The 19,352-nt window shown below is 38.8% G+C and overlaps 1 protein-coding gene and 1 long non-coding RNA gene across 6 annotated transcripts in view; one reads left to right on the forward strand and one right to left on the reverse strand.

Moving 5' to 3' along the window:
• The window catches only part of LOC130926603 (LIM domain only protein 7-like), a 185,986-nt gene that overhangs the window by 138,451 nt on the left and 28,183 nt on the right, over positions 1 to 19,352 (forward strand). For 4 of the 5 annotated variants that reach the window (XM_057851600.1, XM_057851604.1, XM_057851601.1 and 1 more), the window contains 10 exons: positions 1,948 to 2,065; positions 4,839 to 4,981; positions 5,060 to 5,633; positions 5,839 to 6,078; positions 6,229 to 6,343; positions 10,428 to 10,589; positions 16,701 to 16,870; positions 16,942 to 16,999; positions 17,099 to 17,155; positions 18,750 to 18,775. In XM_057851600.1, coding sequence (XP_057707583.1) covers positions 1,948 to 2,065; positions 4,839 to 4,981; positions 5,060 to 5,633; positions 5,839 to 6,078; positions 6,229 to 6,343; positions 10,428 to 10,589; positions 16,701 to 16,870; positions 16,942 to 16,999; positions 17,099 to 17,155; positions 18,750 to 18,775 — 1,663 coding nt within the window. The remainder of the gene's footprint in view (positions 1 to 1,947; positions 2,066 to 4,838; positions 4,982 to 5,059; positions 5,634 to 5,838; positions 6,079 to 6,228; positions 6,344 to 10,427; positions 10,590 to 16,700; positions 16,871 to 16,941; positions 17,000 to 17,098; positions 17,156 to 18,749; positions 18,776 to 19,352) is intronic. The other variant, XM_057851602.1, reaches the window with a different exon arrangement.
• On the reverse strand, positions 11,922 to 19,184 carry LOC130926606 (uncharacterized). Its single transcript, XR_009066256.1, has 3 exons — positions 19,087 to 19,184; positions 16,825 to 16,984; positions 11,922 to 15,260 (listed from the first exon to the last, which is right to left on the reverse strand). It is a non-coding gene; the product is annotated as an uncharacterized LOC130926606 (long non-coding RNA).

The following is a 19,352-nucleotide window of genomic DNA, read 5'->3' on the forward strand; positions in this document are numbered from 1 at the left end:
GGCATAAAAGCAATATGGCTTTAAAGCGGAAGTTCAGGATTTTTGCCTTGAGGCTTATTAATCTTCGAATTAGCAGGGGTTTAGTTAGTTAATGGAGTTGATTTCCACACATTCAAATTAGTCCGTAAGTTATTTGTTAGTGTCAGGGCTCTGGAGTGGATAAGTTAGCGCAAGTTAGTTTATGTTTAGACGGCATATACAATTTGTTAAATTGAAAGCTGGTAAAAAAAATCAATGAGAAACTGTTAATTTGTATTTCATGCATTGATTCAGATTTTCAAATTATATAACAGTCCGCTTGGACAATTTTACCGTCATTTATCGTTATCGAGGTAAATCTGCTCAATTTACTGTGATATGTACCAAAGGCCATATCGCCCGGCCCTGACCACTACTACAATAATCATTTGAATATTAATGGAGAGCAAGAGACAGAGCGCATGTGTATGACTCGTATCATTATTTACACATTATGCACACACTCCCTCAACACAGAAAGAAAAAAAAAACAGGCTTTATAATGAAAATGTTATTTTGAACAGATGTTTACAATGGCGGAAGACTTTATAAAAGTAGGCTAATGGTAGAGAGGAAAGTAGTTAGCCGTCTTGGCATGCTAACTAGCCACTTTATCTGCCTCGGGAACATGCTTACGTTATAGTATTTGTTTTACCATCGTTAGACACACTAAACACGCTGGAGTGCACTTTTGTAGCTGGTGGGAAATGTTCATGACAGCGTTTACTTAAATATTGTGTAAAGTGACACATTAGAGGTGTTGCTTCCCCTGGCAACCATGCACAGCAAGCATGTCAGCTATCTGTTTGTTTTCAGTAACCGAAGTACTCCAATACTAGAAAACTTTGTCTTTTTTGAAGGGGGAAAAAGCTCAGATGTAATGTCACCGACAGACACAGGACAGAGCAGAGGGGGAGGGGTAAATGCTGCCGCTCCAAGCCACGGATTTTTTGCTGAATTTTTGGGACATAAAAAAAGTTATTCCGTACTACGGTATGAAGGAAAATTTAGAGGTTTTGAAACCGTAACATTTTCGTCCCCGCCCCAATAAACTTTGAAATTGGTAACCAGCACATGCCTAGAATACAGTACATGCATATATACTAGGGCTGTCAAAATTATCGCGTTAACGGGTGTTAATTAATTGTAATCACGTTAAAATATTTGACGCAATTAACGCAGATCCCCCGCTCAGACAGATTTAAATGACAGTACAGTGAAACGCTCCCTTGTTGTGTTTTATGGAGTTTTGCCGCCCTCTGCTGGTGCTTGGGTGCGACTGATTTTATAGGCTTCAGCACCCATGAGCATTGTGTAAGTAATTATTGACAACAATGGCGGGCTACTAGTTTATTTTTTGATGGAAAATTTTACAAATTTTATCAAAACGAAAACATTAAGAGGGCTTTTAATATAAAATTTCTATAACTTGTACTAACATTTTTCTTTAAAGAACTACAAGTCTTTCTATCCATGGATCGCTTTAACAGAATGTTCATAATGTTAATGCCATCTTGTTGATTTATTGTTATAATAAACAAATACAGTCCTTATGTACCGTATGTTGAATGTATATATCCATCTTGTCTTATCTTTCCATTCCAAAAATAATTTACAGAAAAATATGGCATATTTTATAGATGGTTTGAATTGCAATTAATTGCGATTAGTTACGATTAATTAATTTTTAAGCTGTAATTAACTCGATTAAAAATTTTAATCGTTTGACAGCCCAAATATATACATTTTTAAAGAAAATACTGTTTTTTTTTTTTAATAGAATAAAGTCCGCGATGGGCTGAGGGCGCGAAGTTTAAAGCGCAAGATAGCGAGGGATCACTGTATATCATCTTTTAGCGAAAGCTGCAATTTGTGTCATTTTTTTTTTTTTATTCATTTTTTTAATTTTTGACTTTTTTTCCCCCTTAGGAGCAAATCAACAAGCGACATCACAGATGAACCTACGTTGGTCAGACGTCGGTCTCAGTATGAAGCCCTTGAGAAATACCGCGAGCAGGTCAAGCAGAGCGACGATAAGTGGCAGGATGTGAGTGTGACGCCTAAATGAAAGCGGACACCCAGGAAAAAATATGCAAAACAATGATCAGATCATTAGTACTTAATCTATAAAATGTTAGCCATATAAAAAGAGAAGAATCTTAAATTGGACATGCTAGGTGGGTAACTGCGGGTGTTCAAAATACTAATTTTTATGCTTAAATATTTGTTTAAAAGAGCCTATCCCAGCTAACAACGGGCAGCAGGCATAGTACACCCTAAACCAAATGTATCAAGGCATTGCTAAATCTTGCTGTCTCTTCGCAAGATTTTTTTTATACAATGGCATAGACTTCATAATGTATTGACGGGACACGGCGCGCAGGGCCAATTTATAGGGAGCCTATCGCCGTCAAAGCTGACTGAGTGGAAACACAGACAAAGAGCTTTTTCCGTTGAAAATTCCTGTGAATAAATGCGTAAATCCCTCAATTCTTTATAGACATGGACGCAAAACAGTCGCAATTCTTTGTTAAAAGAGCAAAGAACCGGGCATTTATCATTTAATTTACGTAAATATTGCGAGCTATGATGCTAGTCAGTAAGCAAATTAGCGGCCGCCATATCACAGGCAAAAATCTTTTTCCGTTGAAAATTCTTGGGAAGAAATGCTTAAATCCCTGAATTGTTTATAGATATGGACGTAAAACAGTCTCGATTCTTGGTTAAAAGTAGGGCTGTCAAAATTATTGCGTTAACGGGCGGTAATTATTTTTTTAATAAATCACGTTAAAATATTTGACGCAATTAACGCACATGCCCCGCTCAAACAGGTTAAAATGACAGCAGAGTGTAATGTCCGCTTGTTACTTGTTTTTTGGTGTTTGGCGCCCTCTGCTGGCGCTTGGGTCCAACTGATTTTATGGCTTTCAGCACCATGAGTAAGAGGTGTAATTATTGACATCAACAATGGCGAGCTATTACGGTAGTTTATTTTTTGATTGGAAAATTTTTCAAATTTTCATAAAACGAAAACATTAAGAGGGGTTTTAATATAAAATTTCTATAACTTGTACTAACATTTATCTTTTAAGAACTTCAAGTCTTACAATCCATTGATCACTTTAACAGAATATTAATAATGTTAATGCCATCTTGATGATTTATTGTTATAATAAACAAATACAGTCCTTATGTACCGTATGTTGAATGTATATATCCATCTTGTGCCTTATCTTTCCATTCCAACAATTCATTTTACAGAATGTATATAAATAATTTACAGACCAATATGGCATATTTTATAGATGGTTTGAATTGCGATTAATTGCAATTAATTACGATTAATTAAATTTTAAACTGTAATTAACTCGATTAAAAATTTTAATCGTTTGACAGCCCTAATTAAAACCCCTCTTAATGTTTTCGTTTTAATAAAATTTGTAAAATTTTCAATCAAAAAATAAACTGGTAGCTCGCCATTGTTGATGGAGAATTGCACAATTCTCTAGGTGCTGAACCCATAAAATCAGTCGCACCCAAGCGCCAGCAGAGGGCGACAAAATTCCCAAAAACACAAGTAACAAGTGCACATGAGCCTGTGCTGTCATTTTAATCTGTTTGAGCGGGGCATGTGCGTTAATTGCGTCAAATATTTTAATGTAATTAATTTTAAAAATTAATTACCGCCCGTTAACGCGATAATTTATAATTTGGACAGCCCTAGAAAAAACATGAAAAAATCTGGGCTGTCAAACGATTAAAATTTTTAATCGAGTTAATCACAGCCTAAAAATTAATTAATCGTAATGAATCGCAATTCAAACCATCTGTAAAATATGCCATATTTTTCTGTAAATTATTGTTGGAATGGAAAGATAAGACAAGACGGATATATACATTAGACATTCTGTACATAAGTACTGTATTTGTTTATTATAACAATAAATCAACAAGATGGCATTAACATTAACATTCTGTTAAAGCGATCCATGGATTGAAAGACTTGTAGTTCTTAAAAGATAAATGTAAGTACAAGTTATCGAAATTTTATATTAAAACCCCTCTTAATGCTTTCGTTTTAATAAAATTTGTAAAATTTTCAATCAAAAGATAAACTAGTAGCTCGCCATTGTTGATGGAGAATTACACAATTCTCTTGGTGCTGAACCTATAAAATCAGTCGCACCCAAGCGCCAGCAGAGTGCAACAAAACTCCAAAAAACACAAGTAACAAGTGCACATGAGCCTGTGCTGTCATTTTAATCTGTTTGAGCGGGGCATGTGCGTTAATTGCATCAAATATTTTAACGTGATTAATTTTAAGAAATTAATTACCGCCCGTTACGGGATAATTTTGACAGCCCTAGAAAAAACACGAAAAAATCGGATTTGAGCATCAATACCTAACCACTGAATAAGTGACTAGGTCCATCTAGTGTTAAAGCTGAAAAGTGCAACACAAGGTAGGCTGAATTGAAGCTTGTTGTGCGGTCCATAATCAATGATATTTTCCTAATTTGCTGCGGTATTGGGCCGCAGCTGGCCTGCAGGCCATAGTTTGAATACCACTGTTATAGCTGGTCAAAGAACAAAAAAAGTTGTGTCAATGCTCAAGGATCGGAGGACTACGAGACAGTCTGACTGGTGCGTAATGTAAAGACGAAACTTTTTAAGATGCACTTGGGTCACACGGCCCCCAATCCACAGGCGTAACGGGTCGACTGGGTGGAGCCTAAAACACGCGAATCCAAGCTTACTCGTTCCACTTGTCGTCGAGTTCGTTGAGGTGGATTTTATTGAACTCTCCTTCTTGTTTGTAGGACCTGAGCAAATGGAAAAACCGACGCAAAAGCGTCAACTCTGACATTGTTAAAAAGAAAGAAGAGCGGGAGGAGATCGAGAAGATCACAAACACCGGCAGCACCAGAAGGTCCAAGACCTACCAGGAGATGCAAGAAGACAGGTAAGAGGTCGCTGCACATTGTGGCCAATATATTAGATACTCCTCAAACGATGATCCTATGATCCGTTGGGTTAACAGGGAGTTCAGGCGAAGCAACAGCATCGGCAGTCGCATTGGGTCTCTCAGCTTTGACAATGACAGCGACGTATTCGAAAAACCAAAACCCCGTTCCCGCGACAGCCTGAGCAGGAGCTACACCGTTGACACTTTTTATCACTCCTCCGGCTCATCTGAGGCTGCTGGGAAAGTGGATAACCCTCCAGATGCACCGCTCACATCCACAAAGCAAAAAACCCATGCTCCTGGCGACACCAACACCAGAACGCAACCTGCCGAATCCACATTCTCTCTCAGGAGTTCTTTCTTGGAAAGCACTGCCAAAACGGAAAAGATCTCACCAACTCTGAGAACCTCACAAAAAGTTCCCGAACCAAATAGCCCGGCCAAGGCGCAGCCCCCATCCTCAGCGTCAATGTACAGACCGACCCCGCCCATCAAGACGGAAGCCAGCGCTGCGGCGGTTTCTCGGATATCTGCCTCCCTTCCTAGGAGTTACCAAAGATCGGATAGTGCCAGACTCTCGTCAGTAGTCACACCGAGACCTTTTGGGACCCAGCCGTCCCACGTGGGCTCACTTACCCGGACTGTCACAGTAAGTTCAGATCCTTTCTACATACAACTGCAGTGTCCCTACAAAACGCAGTGGTACACATTCAACCACGATCTATAACTCTAAATTGTATCGCCTTTGCAGCATTAAAACTAGGTACCACTGTGGTTTGTGATGCATCTGTTAGTCGCAAATTGCGTTTACAGAATGATTTAAAAGACTTACAGTATGCTCATTTCTCCCACAGTCTATGGACTCCAGTAGTCGCATCAACGGCAACACAGATTTTTCCAAGAACCCACTAGTGCCGAGCCGCTACCATCAGTTCATGACCCCCGAAGATGAGGCCCAGTCTCAGTCCAGCCCCGCCAACAGCAGTGAAGATGACGATGAGCAAGAGGAGACCGAGGGGAAGAGTCTAACGTCCACATCGAGCATCTCATCAGTTCAAGTGAAGAAGGAATTTCCAGTCAAAGAACCCGGCAAGGTATTCCTGTACTGTGACAACTACTGAAACTTCTTGATTTGGGTTGCTAAAACCCTGACTAGATGTTTTGTTGCCACCGGGGCTTTGGTCCTACTATAGTTAATATACACGGAACCATAGTTTTGTCTTATGTCTGATTCTGCATTGCAGGAAAGTTCCTGTGAGATGCGGATCAGCCTCAACCAGAAGCCCAACAGCGGTCGAGATTTTGGCTTTGATGTGGCGTGGGACTCAAGCGGTGCTCACGTTAAATCCATCCAACCAGGTATCGGCAGAAGAATATATATGAAAGAACTGCTATGTTTCTAATGTTTATAGAATGTCTCCTTGTAAGAAGGTGATGTACATAGACATCTGTGCAAGTGATAAAGAGAGATGTCCAACAATATAAGGTTTCTTGAAGTGCAGTAACGTTCTTAGGTAGACAGTGAGGTGACAAAAATGAGTATGATAGTACTGTCAGAGCAGAAAATGGCACCTCAAGAAGTAAGAAGTCCATTTTTTAAAATTATATAATGGCAAAGGTCCCTAGGAGCAGCTTGGAAATTATGATTTTTTACAGTCAGTCAAATTTTGTCCTTCTTTGTAGCAGCACCAAACCAGGCTGAGATTGAATGATGACAGGAATGATCCAATAGCTGCTGTGTACAAGTGTCTAAACAACTCCTGTGGCTGGTCGTGGTTCCTCAGGAGTAGCAAGTTGGGTCGATTCGAGGGTGGAGATGATTTTGACCTACTTCAGGTCCTGAAAGATTGTAATTACCAGGAATTTGAAGGTCTCGACGGCTGACACGAGGCAGTTAGCATGAGGGACAGCTGCGACAAAGATTATCTCAGCTTCAAGTTGTGTTGGTGGCACCAGAGCAACCTCTCCACCTCTCATCGGTATGGAGTATTTCCACGATCATCGATGAAACCTGTGTCTGTGAGGTCTAATACAAACGTCCGAAATTAATATGGTACTGCTATAAACTGTGATTACTTCACGGACAAAATTATTCAACCTCTTAGGTATGTATAACTCTAGTACTTAGTACAACATCCTTTAGAAACAATAACATCCTTTCGACATGAAGCATAGCTTGACACAAGTTTCTTGCAGTGATCCACAGGTATCTTCGCCCCTTCCTCGTTGGCTAAGGCCTCCAGTTCATTAACATTTTTGGGCTTGCATGCTGCAAGTGCCTTCTTCAAGTACCACCAGAGATTTTCAATGGGATTTAAGTCTGGTGATTGCGATGGCCACTCCAGAATCTTCCAGTACTCCTTTTGCAACCAAGATGTGTTAGATGTTGAGGTATGCTAACGATCGTTTTAGGTCCAACCTCACCCAAGCCTCAGCTTTGTCAATGACTGCATGACATTTGCATCCAAGATCTTCTGGTATTAAGCTGAATTCATAATATTTTGCACACGCTGAAGATTCCCTGTACCTGAAGAAGCAAAACAACCCCAGAGCATGACTGACCCCCCACGGTGCTGCACAGTAGATATGGTGTTCTTTTCTTTATGGGCATCATTCTTTCTCCTTCACGCGTACTGTTGATCCATTGGCCCAAAAAGTTCCAGTTTGGTCTCATCATTCCAGAGAACAGTACCCCAAAACCTTTGTGGTTTGTCCACATGGTTTTTAGCATACTACGTGTGCTTTGGAGTCAGCAGGGGGTTCGCCTGGGGGGTTGAAAATATTTTTATTTCAGTTGTTTTCATCTATTTGGATAACACAGTGGATAACCTTAACCCTTATCCACTGTGGGGGTTGAATAATTTTGAACACAACTGCAAGTGAGGGGTGTCAAACTCATTTTGGTTCGCGGGCCACATTCATGGCAATTATATCTCATGTTTGTTTTTTGCCGAATAAGTTTACTCATGCGCCATCAGTCTAGCGCCGTCAAGAGTGCTGAAATATGATCATTCACAGTGAGTCCTCCCAGTTTAATCCACTGTTATGTGGATGTGGCTAAAGCACAAGCAAAGCATGCTAATGCTAATTTTGGAGCATGAATAATCACTACAAAATGGCCTATTTAAGACCATCTGATAAACTGAAGTACAGTGGGGGGAACAAGTATTTGATACACTGCCAATGGGTTTTCCCATTGGCAGTGTATCAAATACTTGTTCTCCCCACTGTATATAATTCATTAACCACTATCTTTTAAACTGAAATAGTTCATTAATCAGTTTTGTGGATGCAGCTAAAGCACTCGCAAAGCATGTTAATTTTGCATGTTTATTTACATTTCACAGCATGAATACTGATAACAAAACGGCCTATTTAGGACCATCTGTTAAACTGAACTATGTAATTCATTAATCCACTGTTTTGTGGATGTGGCTAAAGCACTAGCAAAACATGCTAATGCTAATCTAACATTTTATTTACATTTTGCAGCATGAATGCTGATTACAAAACAGCCTATTTAACACCACCTTTTTAAAGTGAAGTAGTTCATTAATCCAGTTTTGTGGATGCAGCTAAAGCACTAGCAAAGCATGCTAATGCTAATTTTGCATGTTTATTTACATTTCGCAGCATGAATACTGATAACAAAACAGCCTATTAATGATCATCTGTTAAACTGAACTATATAGTTTATTAATCCACTGTTTCATGGATGTGGCTAAAGCACTAGCAAAACATGCTAATGCTAATCTAACATTTTATTTACATTTGCAGCATGAATGCTGATTACAAAACAGCCTATTTAACACCATCTTTTTAAACTGAAGTAGTTCATTAATCCAGTTTTGTGGATGCAGGTAAAGCACTTGCAAAGCACACTAATGCTAATTTTGCATGTTTATTTACATTTCGCAGCATGAATACAGATTGCAAAACGGTCTAGTTAAGGCAATTGGACGTCTATCGTGATCTGTGGAAGTCGAAGAGTTCATTTTTGGTTTTTTCCTTGAAATTTTAGGGTACTTAGAGGCAGAGGCGGGTAGTAACGCGTTACATTTACTCCTTTACATTTACTTTTTGAGAAAAATGTACTTTTAGAGTAGTTTTACTAAGCCGTGTTTTTTACTTGAGTAGATTTGTGAAGAAGGAACGCTACTCTTACTCTGCTACTTTGGGCTACACTTGTTGTTACATTTTCCCTCTTTATTCTTCATACATTATTAAGATTTCACTTTTTTTTTTGTCAGAGACGCCAACAGTGGCTCAACCAGTTTCACCAATGAGACGTCATAACAATAATCACATGACTCCATTATACTAATCTTTCTTGCAAACAAGCTTGCCTTTCTATGATCCAACAGCCTGTTCAATGGTTTGCCGTCTTTAAAGCACCGTTTTAAAAAAATAAGTATTATCAGCCATCAACATGACTCGAAAGTGCGGATTTTAATCTCCCAGTTTTTTGGGGGCACCGATTGACCACGGAAAACCGGAGGTATGATCCATTTAGTTTCATAATAGAAAATGTTTTCTCCACTATAGGGCACTCCTGCTTTTTAGACAAATAATGCTATATTTCTATAGATTATTTTTCTCTGGCCGGAATTCAATGTTTTGTTTTAGCTTAATGTCATTATGTAATATGTTATAATATATTACGATAATAACAGATAACTTTGTGCTGAGAAATACAATTGTTCAAATTTAAAAAAATAAATAAAATAAAATTCTAACATCTAAAGCAGTTACTAACAATGTTACTCATTATTGAGTATTTTTTTCACCAAATACTTGTTTACTTCGATTTGAGTACATTATCTAGAAGACTAATTCTACTTGAGTAGTATTATTTGGAAGTAATGCTACTTTAGTAAAATTTTTGGCTACTCTTCTTTTGGCTACCTCTGCTTACATTTTACATTTTTACATTGCTTTACATTTTGGAGTATCTCAGAGTCACTCCCTGTACATTTTGGATAATTTTATGTCGATTTTAGGGCATTTACGGGCCACTTGCTGTTCATTGGTCTCTTCCGTTTAATTTTCATGTCACCTCCTGTTGGATTTGAGGTGTTTTTGGGCAATTTCTTTGTTTATTCATGAGCTGCCATTGAAGGCACTGGACTGATTGGACCGCCTGTTGTAAATTTCCACTAGTGGTTAATATCGCTGCAAACATGTACAAGTTCTAGTACATGAATTTACTATCAGAAAATGCATTAATCGCAAGGAGACCCATGTTGTGGAAAAGTTAATGTATGGCTGCTGTGTATCAGCCTGTTTTCCAGTCCACTGGAACAGCTCTCCTGGGTTTCAACTAGGATTCTTCTATCAATGTAAATGTTCTTAGCTTCATACGTACTTGAGCTTGAACTCCCAGAGGCCTTAGGATGAGTTTCCAGCCTGTCTGATTCTGACCTAGTCTTGTTGTTGCCTACAGGGAGCCCAGCTGAGATGTTCCAATTGCAGACAGGGGATGAGGTGCTGACGGTCAACGGCCAGCGGGTGACGGATATGCGCTACCTGGACTGGAAGGACAGCTTGGATCGGGCTCTACAGGAAGGCAGCTTAGTGATGGACATCAGGCGTCATGGCAAGAGCAGTGAGTCATGGCACTGTGTGCATGTATGTGTGTGCATGTATTACTTAGTCAAGATTTTCTCCCATTTTAAATTCTTGTAAGATTGCTGTTTTCATAGTTTTTTTTTCCCGGCAGGGCCGAGAACAAAAAGTGGTATTTGCCATGTGGCATTTTTGTTTTGCCATGTGCTGTTTTTTTGCCATGTGGCAAAATTGATTTTGCCATGTGGCATTTTTTTGTCATGTGGCAAAATAGATTTAGCCATGTAGCATTTTTTTGCCGTGTGGCAAAATTGATTTTGCCATGTGGCATTTTTTTGTCATGTGGCAAAATAGATTTAGCCATGTAGCATTTATTTGCCATGTGGCAAAATGGATTTTTGCAATGTGGCATTTTCTTGCCATTTAGCTTTTTGCCATGTGGCATTTTTTGCCATGTGCCATTTTTTTTTGCCATGTGCCATTTTTTTGCCATTTGGCAAATCTGATTTTGCCAGGTGGCAAAATTGATTTTGCCATGTGACTTTTTTTTTTTTGCAATGTGGCAAAATGGATTTTAGCATGTGGCATATTTTTTGCCATGTGGCAAAATGGATTTTACCATGTGCCTTTTTTTGCCGTGTGGCAAAATGGATTTTAGCATGTGGCATTTTTTTGCCATTTGGCAAAATGGATTTTGCGATGTGGCATTTTCTTGCCATTTAGCTTTTTGCCATGTGGCAAAATGGATTTTGCCATGTGGCATTTTCTTGCCATTTAGCTTTTTGCCATGTGGCATTTTTTGCCATGTGCCATTTTTTTGCCATTTGGCAAAACTGATTTTGCCATGTGGCAAAATTTATTTTGCCATGTGACTTTTTTTTTTGCCATGTGGCAAAATGGATTTTAGCATGTGGAAAAATTTTTACCATGTGGCAAAATGGATTTTGCCATGTGCCTTTTTTTGTCCATGTGCCATTTGGTAAAACTGATTTTGCCATGTGGCAAAATTGATTTTGCCATGTGACTTTTTTTGCCATGTGGCAAAATGGATTTTGCCATGTGGCAAAATGGATTTTGCCATGTGGCATTTTTTTTTTGCCATGTAGCATTTTTTTTGCCATGGCATGTGGCATTTTTTTGCAATATGGCATTTTTTGGCCATATGGCAAAATTTATTTTGCTGTGTGGCATTTTTTTTGCCATGTGGCATTTTTTTGCAATATGGCATTTTTTTGCCATATGGCAAAATTTATTTTGCTATGTGGCATTTTTTTGCCATGTGGCAAAATGAATTTTGCCATGTGGCATTTTTTTTGCCATGTGTCAAAATTGATTTTGCCATGTGGCATTTTTTTTTTTAATATCCATCCAAAATCCATTTTGCCACATGGCAAAAAAACTGCCACATGGCAAAATCAATTTTGCCACATGACAAAAAAATGCCACATTGCAAAAAAAAAATGCCACTTGGCAAAAAAAATGACACATGCCAAAATCAATTTTGCCACATGACAAATACCACTTTTGGTTCTCGCTGTCTCTCAATTTTTTGTCCATTTATCTACGTGAAGCTTACAAACAAACTAATTTCCACACTTTTTCATAGAGGACAATTTTTGCATTTGTGTGTTTATGTGATAATGAGAGGTATTAAGGTGGTCGCATTTCCTGGCCTGACATTGTAGTTTATGCTGCTCGTGTTTGCTAAGTGATTGTGACACTCTAAATTGCTCCATAAAGTGTTTGTTTAATCATGCGTGAATGATCCCATGACAGTTCTGTGGGAGAAAAAAAACCCTCATAGCGTCACCCGTGCCACTGTTATTATGTTTCATGTCTATTTTTGTTTCCTCTATGCATATTTTCACGCTTAGTTTGACTTGGTAGTTTCTTTATTTTTGGTGGCTTCAATCTTAGCAGCACTGTTTTTCTTTTGGTGGTTGCAACTCAACTCCGGTCTAACGTTTTACCACATATTTGGTTTGGCAGGCTAACTGGAACGCTAGCATCATGTGACTTGTATGCGGAGGTGGGAAGGAACGCGTTACATTACACCGTTACATTTAATTGAGTAACTTTTTGAGAAAAATGTACATCTAAGAGTAGTTGTACTAAGCCATACTTTTTCCTTGAGTAGATTTGTGAAGAAGGAACGCTACTCTTATTCCGCTACTTTGGGCGACACTTGTCGTTACATTACTCCTCTTTACTCTACATAAGATTTCTTTTTTTTTTTGCCAGCAATGCCAACAGTAGCTCTACCCATTTCACCAATGAGACGTCACATCAATCACATGACTCCATTATACCAGTCAGACTAAAGCTTGCCGTTCTATTATCACGCCGGCATGTTCAATTACGTGGCGCGAATGCGCGCGCACAACCCGGAAGTACGCCGTACACAATTTAGCCACAAATCGTGGTGGAAACTAACGTAATTTTCGGACTTTATGGCACACCTTATGATATGCCGCCACCACCAAATTTTACATGAAAACAGGGTTTGTCCATAGATAAGCCGCACTGGACTATAAGCCGCACCTGTCCTCACAGTATTATGGGATATTTACATAAAATTTATTAGACAGCGGCATCATAAGACTGTCATAAGACCAAATGAACCACCGTGAAGCTTTGAACCAATTTGCTGAAGAGTTTCATTCCTTCAAGAAGCTTCATTTGGCCAACAGTCAACCTCTGCTGCCGCCTGCTGTCAACACTGCTGTCATCCAACATGCCTCCTAGCATACATTGCAGCACTATAAATCAGTACTTCTCAAATAGTGGGGCGCGCCCCCCTGGGGGGGCGCAGAGCGATGCCAGGGGGGGCGCAACAGAAAATGAATCAAATCTTTAAGAGCAAGGAAAGAGCTAAGGTGGCCTATTTATCATATTTAGTTTTATTTGCTCTAATGGGGAGGTTTAGAACATCTTGGCTGTCAATGTGCACTTTGGATTTTTATTTGTTCATTTATTTTAGGCTACTTCTTCATTTCCTTATGATTTGAAAAAGTCAATGTTTCCGCAATCTTCAAAATATATTCCATTTCACTCTGCATAATATAAGTCATTTGTACTTATTTTTCTGAATGTATGTTACTTATATCTTTATTATTAAAAACACAACAAAAAGTGAATGTTTACATTATCTTCAATTTTTAATATACATCCTAGGTTATTAAGTACTTAAAATTTAGATTTGGCATTTAGTATGTGAGGAAATGAGGGAAAATAAAAATTTGGAGATGGAGGTTGGGGTTATAGCTGTTTTGTTAACTTTTATTTTGCAAAACATTGAAAAAATACAATTTTGCGTGAAAATCAGTTTTTGTATGTGTTACAGAAATAACTGACCAAAACAGTTTTCTTAGCATTTCAGTAGTTTTGACACCCCCCCAAAAAAATTTTTTTAAATAAAATTTCTGGCTCCGTGGCGACCTTCACGTCGGGGAGTTCCGGCAAGAAATTCAAACCACTTTCACCCCTGGACCTCAAAGCTGATCGAGTGAAAACACAGACAAAGCTTTTTACGCTGAAAATTCTTGTGAATAAATGCTTAAATATTAAAACGTGCAGGTAGCATTTATTTTACGTAAATACTGTGAACTATGCAGCTAGTCCGTAAGGAAATTAGCCGCTGCAATATGTAAAGGAAGAGCTTTTTCCGTTGAAAATTCTTGTGAATAAATACTCAAATACCTGAATTCTATACAGATATGGATGTAAAACCGTCTCGATTCTTTGTTAAAAGAGCCGTCTTATCATCACAAAGAGCTTTTTATGTTGAAAATTCTTGTAAATAAATACTTAAATCCCTGAATTCTATAAAGATATGGACGTAAAACAGTCTTGATTCTTTGCGAAAAGAGAAAAGAACTGGCAGTTGGCATTTATTTTACGTAAATATGTCAAATGTGTTGCTAGTCTGTGAGCCACTGTAGTGCCACCTCATCATCACAAAAAGCTTTTTCCGTTGAAAATCTGTGTGAACAAATGCGTAAATCACTAAATTCTTTATAGATATGAACGTAAAACAGATTGTTGTTAAACTGCAAAAAAAAAAAAAGAAGTTTGCATTTATTTTATGTATATATTGCGAATTATAATGCCAATGCGATAGTTAATTTTTCTGAATTGATTTTTTTTTCACGTTTCAAAATACATGCATGGTAGGAAAAATATAATAATTACCTTGAATCCTCGAACAAATCACTCCTGAGGCAATCCTTCCTATTTGTATGCGGTACAGCTTTCATACTTTTTCAACCTAAATCCAGTGTTGGATCGCTGCATGTGTTTGAGAATAGCTGCGACCGACTGAAGGGTCTTGTGGGACGGCCCCCTATTTGAAGGCGTGGCACAGTGTCTGGGGAATGTGTCTCGTCAATATCATTATGAAGTCTATGTTCCTAATAGCCACGTGACTTCACATGCAAGTACATGGGCTTAACTTTCTTAAAGGGGAATGAGCATATCCAAACACCACATCGTCAAAGCGGGCTGAAAAGAATTTTTAACTTTTTCGTTTCATCAAAAAACAATTTTCCCACATCGTCAAAATTACGTCGGTCATCGTGAACCGTCTCGGTAACTTAAGGTTCCATTTTGGGGCCCGCCTCCGGCGAAAATTCATTCAAACTTGGCCTCCGTCCAAGACAGTCATCCACCGCTCACTTTCACCGAAAAGTCAGATCCAAAATACTGGATAGCCCTGGATGGGGGGGGAAGAAGGAGAGGAGTCGGTATTGGCTCGTTCTCCCAGTCCGATCGTCTCTGAAGGGGGTCACGCGTAGTTATGGACATTACAATACACAATGAAAAGGTTGCTTCCAGTGTTGTTAATCTTACTGAAAAAAAGTAATTATAGTTACAAATTACTTCTCCCAAAAAGTAATTGCGTTAGTAACTCAATTACCTGAATGTAAGAGTAATTAGTTACTTGGCAAAGTAATTGGTGATAATTACTTTTTTTTTTTTTTTCCCTCAAAAAAAAAACAAAAAAAACATTGGCCACACTATGTGAAGTTTTTTGTGGAGGTTTTTGGTACAATTGGCCCGAGCCCAATTCTTTACCCTAATTTACCCTTTACCCTGAATCAACTGTTAAAAGTTGTTAAAATTGCTCACATTATTGCATTAGTTCCCTTCTCTCTACTTTCGACATATGAAAGTTTTAAAACTGTTTCATCATTTAAAGATAGATTCAAGTCAAGATTTTGCCGATTTAGAAGTATTTTAGATAAAAAGTTACTTAGGTTCGCTCGGAAGGTTCTCTACAACAGAGCCGTCCTAAAAAGCCTACTGCTTTAAGATGGCGGCTGTCTACTAACTCATTTAGTGCCATGTCTGTCATTTTGCATCTAGTTTTATCTATATACAGTACATGTGATATCTACCATGTCTAACATATCTACCATAACATGCGGGCGTAGTTTGTCGGCTATCGGCTACAACATGTATTATTGGAGCTACCTAGCATCGCGTTTGCTCGGCGTCACAACTTTCTTGCCTCCTCCCCGCTCCTGCTCTGCTCTGTCGTCTCGGTGAGTCAGTCTCCCTCAGACTTTTCGACCAATATAGTAACGCATAGTAACGCATGCCTTTCCGTCCTCAGTAACGGTAACGGCGTTGCCAAGATGAGAAAAGTAATTAATTAGATTACCCACTACTGAAAAAAATAACGCCGTTAGTAACGCCGTTATATTGTAACGCCGTTATTAACAACACTGGTTGCTTCTGAACCCTTCACACTTGGCTGTCGCTAGTTTGAAACAGCCTTAAAAGAAAAAAAAATTTTTGCAAGGCGTGGCAGCTTTTATTTTGGCGTGGCGGTGCACCACAATCTTTTTTATGTAGGGGAAACCTTGCAATGTATAGTAATTGTCTTCTGACTGGCCTTTTCCAAACTCTGTGTGGGTGAATGACATCTGTCTTATGTTTTCCAAACTCGTTGTGGGTGAATGACATCTATCTTATGTTCATGGCTGAGGAAGGTGGTTTCTCTGTCCCGACCCCATCTGCTGCTTCCTATGACAAGACTCGTACTTCGCTTCCCTCTGGAGAACTCCTTCGGCTTCATAGTCAAAACATGCCTCCAACTGAATAATACATTTTAAAAAACATGGCATATTGCCATATTGTCTGCATGCAGACTGGGACAGAGATCCGTCTTCCCCACCATATAAGGGCCATAAGACCATCAATCTGACCAGTACGGCTCATCCCATACTTGTAGGTTTCCCCGATACCAGCGCCACCAACACACTTGATTTCACCTCTATCGCAGACGATCCCGCCAAGGGTGCCACCCGCTCAATTGTGGTGAGTCGACAGCCGAATCCTAACAACCGTTTGTCCGTAAGATCGTTACTGACGGAGCACTTTTTGCGCAGGATGTGGCTTCCAACGGCGTCGATGGTGGTTTCCCCAAAGTGTCTATGACCACAAAAGGTAAAAGAATACAGCTTATCAAGTCATGGTAACATATAATATCACTCGTAAATTATGTTTTACTGTGATTAAATTTTATTTCTCCCTTTTCCTGTGTAGAATCAGAGCCCATTTCTATGATAAACTTAAAACGGAGGTCAGAGTTTTTTGAGAAAGGTAACAAAACGTGTTTCAAAGATGTTTTGGGGTTTCTATCTTCTAAAACAAAATCTCAGCGATGGGCTGATTTTCTTACATGCTTTCTGATCAGTTGAAAAACAACTGAATGCAAATGGAGTTCTACAGGGATCTGTTCTAGGTCCTCCTATATTATTAGATCTTGCAGCTAAACAGAAAAACAAGCTATTTCCATCCTTCTGCTGTCAATTGGAAATATTTTATCTCTATTAGACGTCCAGTCTGTTTGAACTGGAAGGGTGGCAACGAATGAACATTCGTTCATATTCACTGTTGCCACTAGAGGGCAGTGTATCCACCCAAAAGATTGGGAATAAATGCAAACACTTTCAAAAGTACATGAATCCCCGAAGCAGCAAAATTGGATTCGATTTTTTTTTTTTTCTATCTAATCAACATGGCTAAAGAATTCTCAACCCTGTTGCCTCTTGGGCTTCATGACCACTTGATGGCGCCATACAGCAAATGAACCACCATGAATCTTTGAATCTGCAAAGCTTCATTGCTTCAAGAAGCTTCATTTGGACATCATTGCTCAATGTAATCTCTCAATTCCCTTTAGACAACCTCTGCTGCCACCTGTCAAGACTGTTGCCGTACAACATGCATCATGCTTACAAGCATGCATTGCGACACTACAGATGTTAAAAAAGAAAAAAATTTTAACATTTAAACTTCATGTTTTGTGCTAATTATATATTTAGTTAGGTTTCGCTATTTAGTTTGTTATTATTTGATAATTTTAGTGTCATTTTGAAACCGGGAGTTTGAACTTTGATTTAATCACCTGCCAGTATTTGTCCTTTTTTGTGAAGTAGATCATCTTACATAATGTAAGTTTGGAATGTTCCTCCCTGCCTCATATGTCCCACAAAATAGCAATTGGCTAATACAATCCAGGTTGGAAACAATTTTTTAATGAGCCTATTTAAATGTACTTGATATGTTGAAAATGTTCCAGAAGCGTAGCGTGACAAATTTTTTTCAAGGTATCTTCCCCCCCCAAAGCAATTTGGCGCCCCCTCCACTAGATGGCGCCCTAGGCAACCCCCTAGATCGGCTATGCCAAGGGCCGGCCCTGCATTATTATATTAACAGTTTCAGTTCAGAGAGAAAAAAATGGCCTATTCATTGTTGTGATCTTTTTTTTTTTGTCTTTAGTTTTATGACTCAACTATGCACACGAAAAACATTCTCCCCACTCTCAGCATGTTCAACTTTTTTCACTTCTTCTTCTGCTTGCTGATGGTGTGTTCATCCCACCCCTCCATGCCTGTATTACTTTCCCCATCTTCACCGATGGACTTAAATGCTCTCCATCAACATCAGATGTATCTCGGCTGATGTTGAGCAGCGAGAATCAATAAGTCTGAATAGGCTGAACCTGACATTTGCTTGTTTCTCGTGGCTTCTTGTTCTCATGATCGACTGGCGCTTGTGTGGGCCATAGAAAAGAAATAAACCTGTCAGCAGCCTGTTAATGTGGTAGATGGCCTAAAGTGTGATTCAAATTCATCTTCCATGGCGCATGAAACAATTATTGACTGGATGCTTTTGTTTTTTTTCTTCCAAGGTGGAACAGATTCGACATTGCCAGATGTAAGTTTTTCAACATTATCATTCACTACTAGGGGTATGCGATACGGGAAAAATAATTTCTCTCATTTCTCTCCCTGGCTGCCAGTCTTTAAAATAACCAGACCAAACTTGATGTATGTGTCTATGTGGTTTCTACTAATACAAACAAACAGAAAAACAATAAGTCAAACTGTACTTATTTCATTTGTGTCTATGCTAATCAGGCTAATTATGGACCTACACAGAAAATTACAAATATAACTACAGACGCTCGTATTTATACATATGTACCACTTAAATCTTTCAATCAATCCACATATTATTGTACTTACTTGCGAATGCACGCACAGACAATATTTAGATGATGAGAAGCTTTCATCATTTTATCTCAGATAACGTGGTCTTGGCTTTTGGTGGCCAAAAATATGCCTAATCAGAACAAACAACAAAAGGTAACTGGCCACCAGGGGGATCCAAAACAACACAACATGCAAACAACCTAGCATTTTTAACAGCCTGTTTGCAAAGATGACCAAGATGCATGATGCTGCGTTTAATGGACTTAGTAAAGTATGAAATATTTGATTATGAGTAGGCG

Source organism: Corythoichthys intestinalis, chromosome 12 (assembly GCF_030265065.1).
Source record: "Corythoichthys intestinalis isolate RoL2023-P3 chromosome 12, ASM3026506v1, whole genome shotgun sequence".
NCBI classification, from domain to species: domain Eukaryota; kingdom Metazoa; phylum Chordata; class Actinopteri; order Syngnathiformes; family Syngnathidae; genus Corythoichthys; species Corythoichthys intestinalis.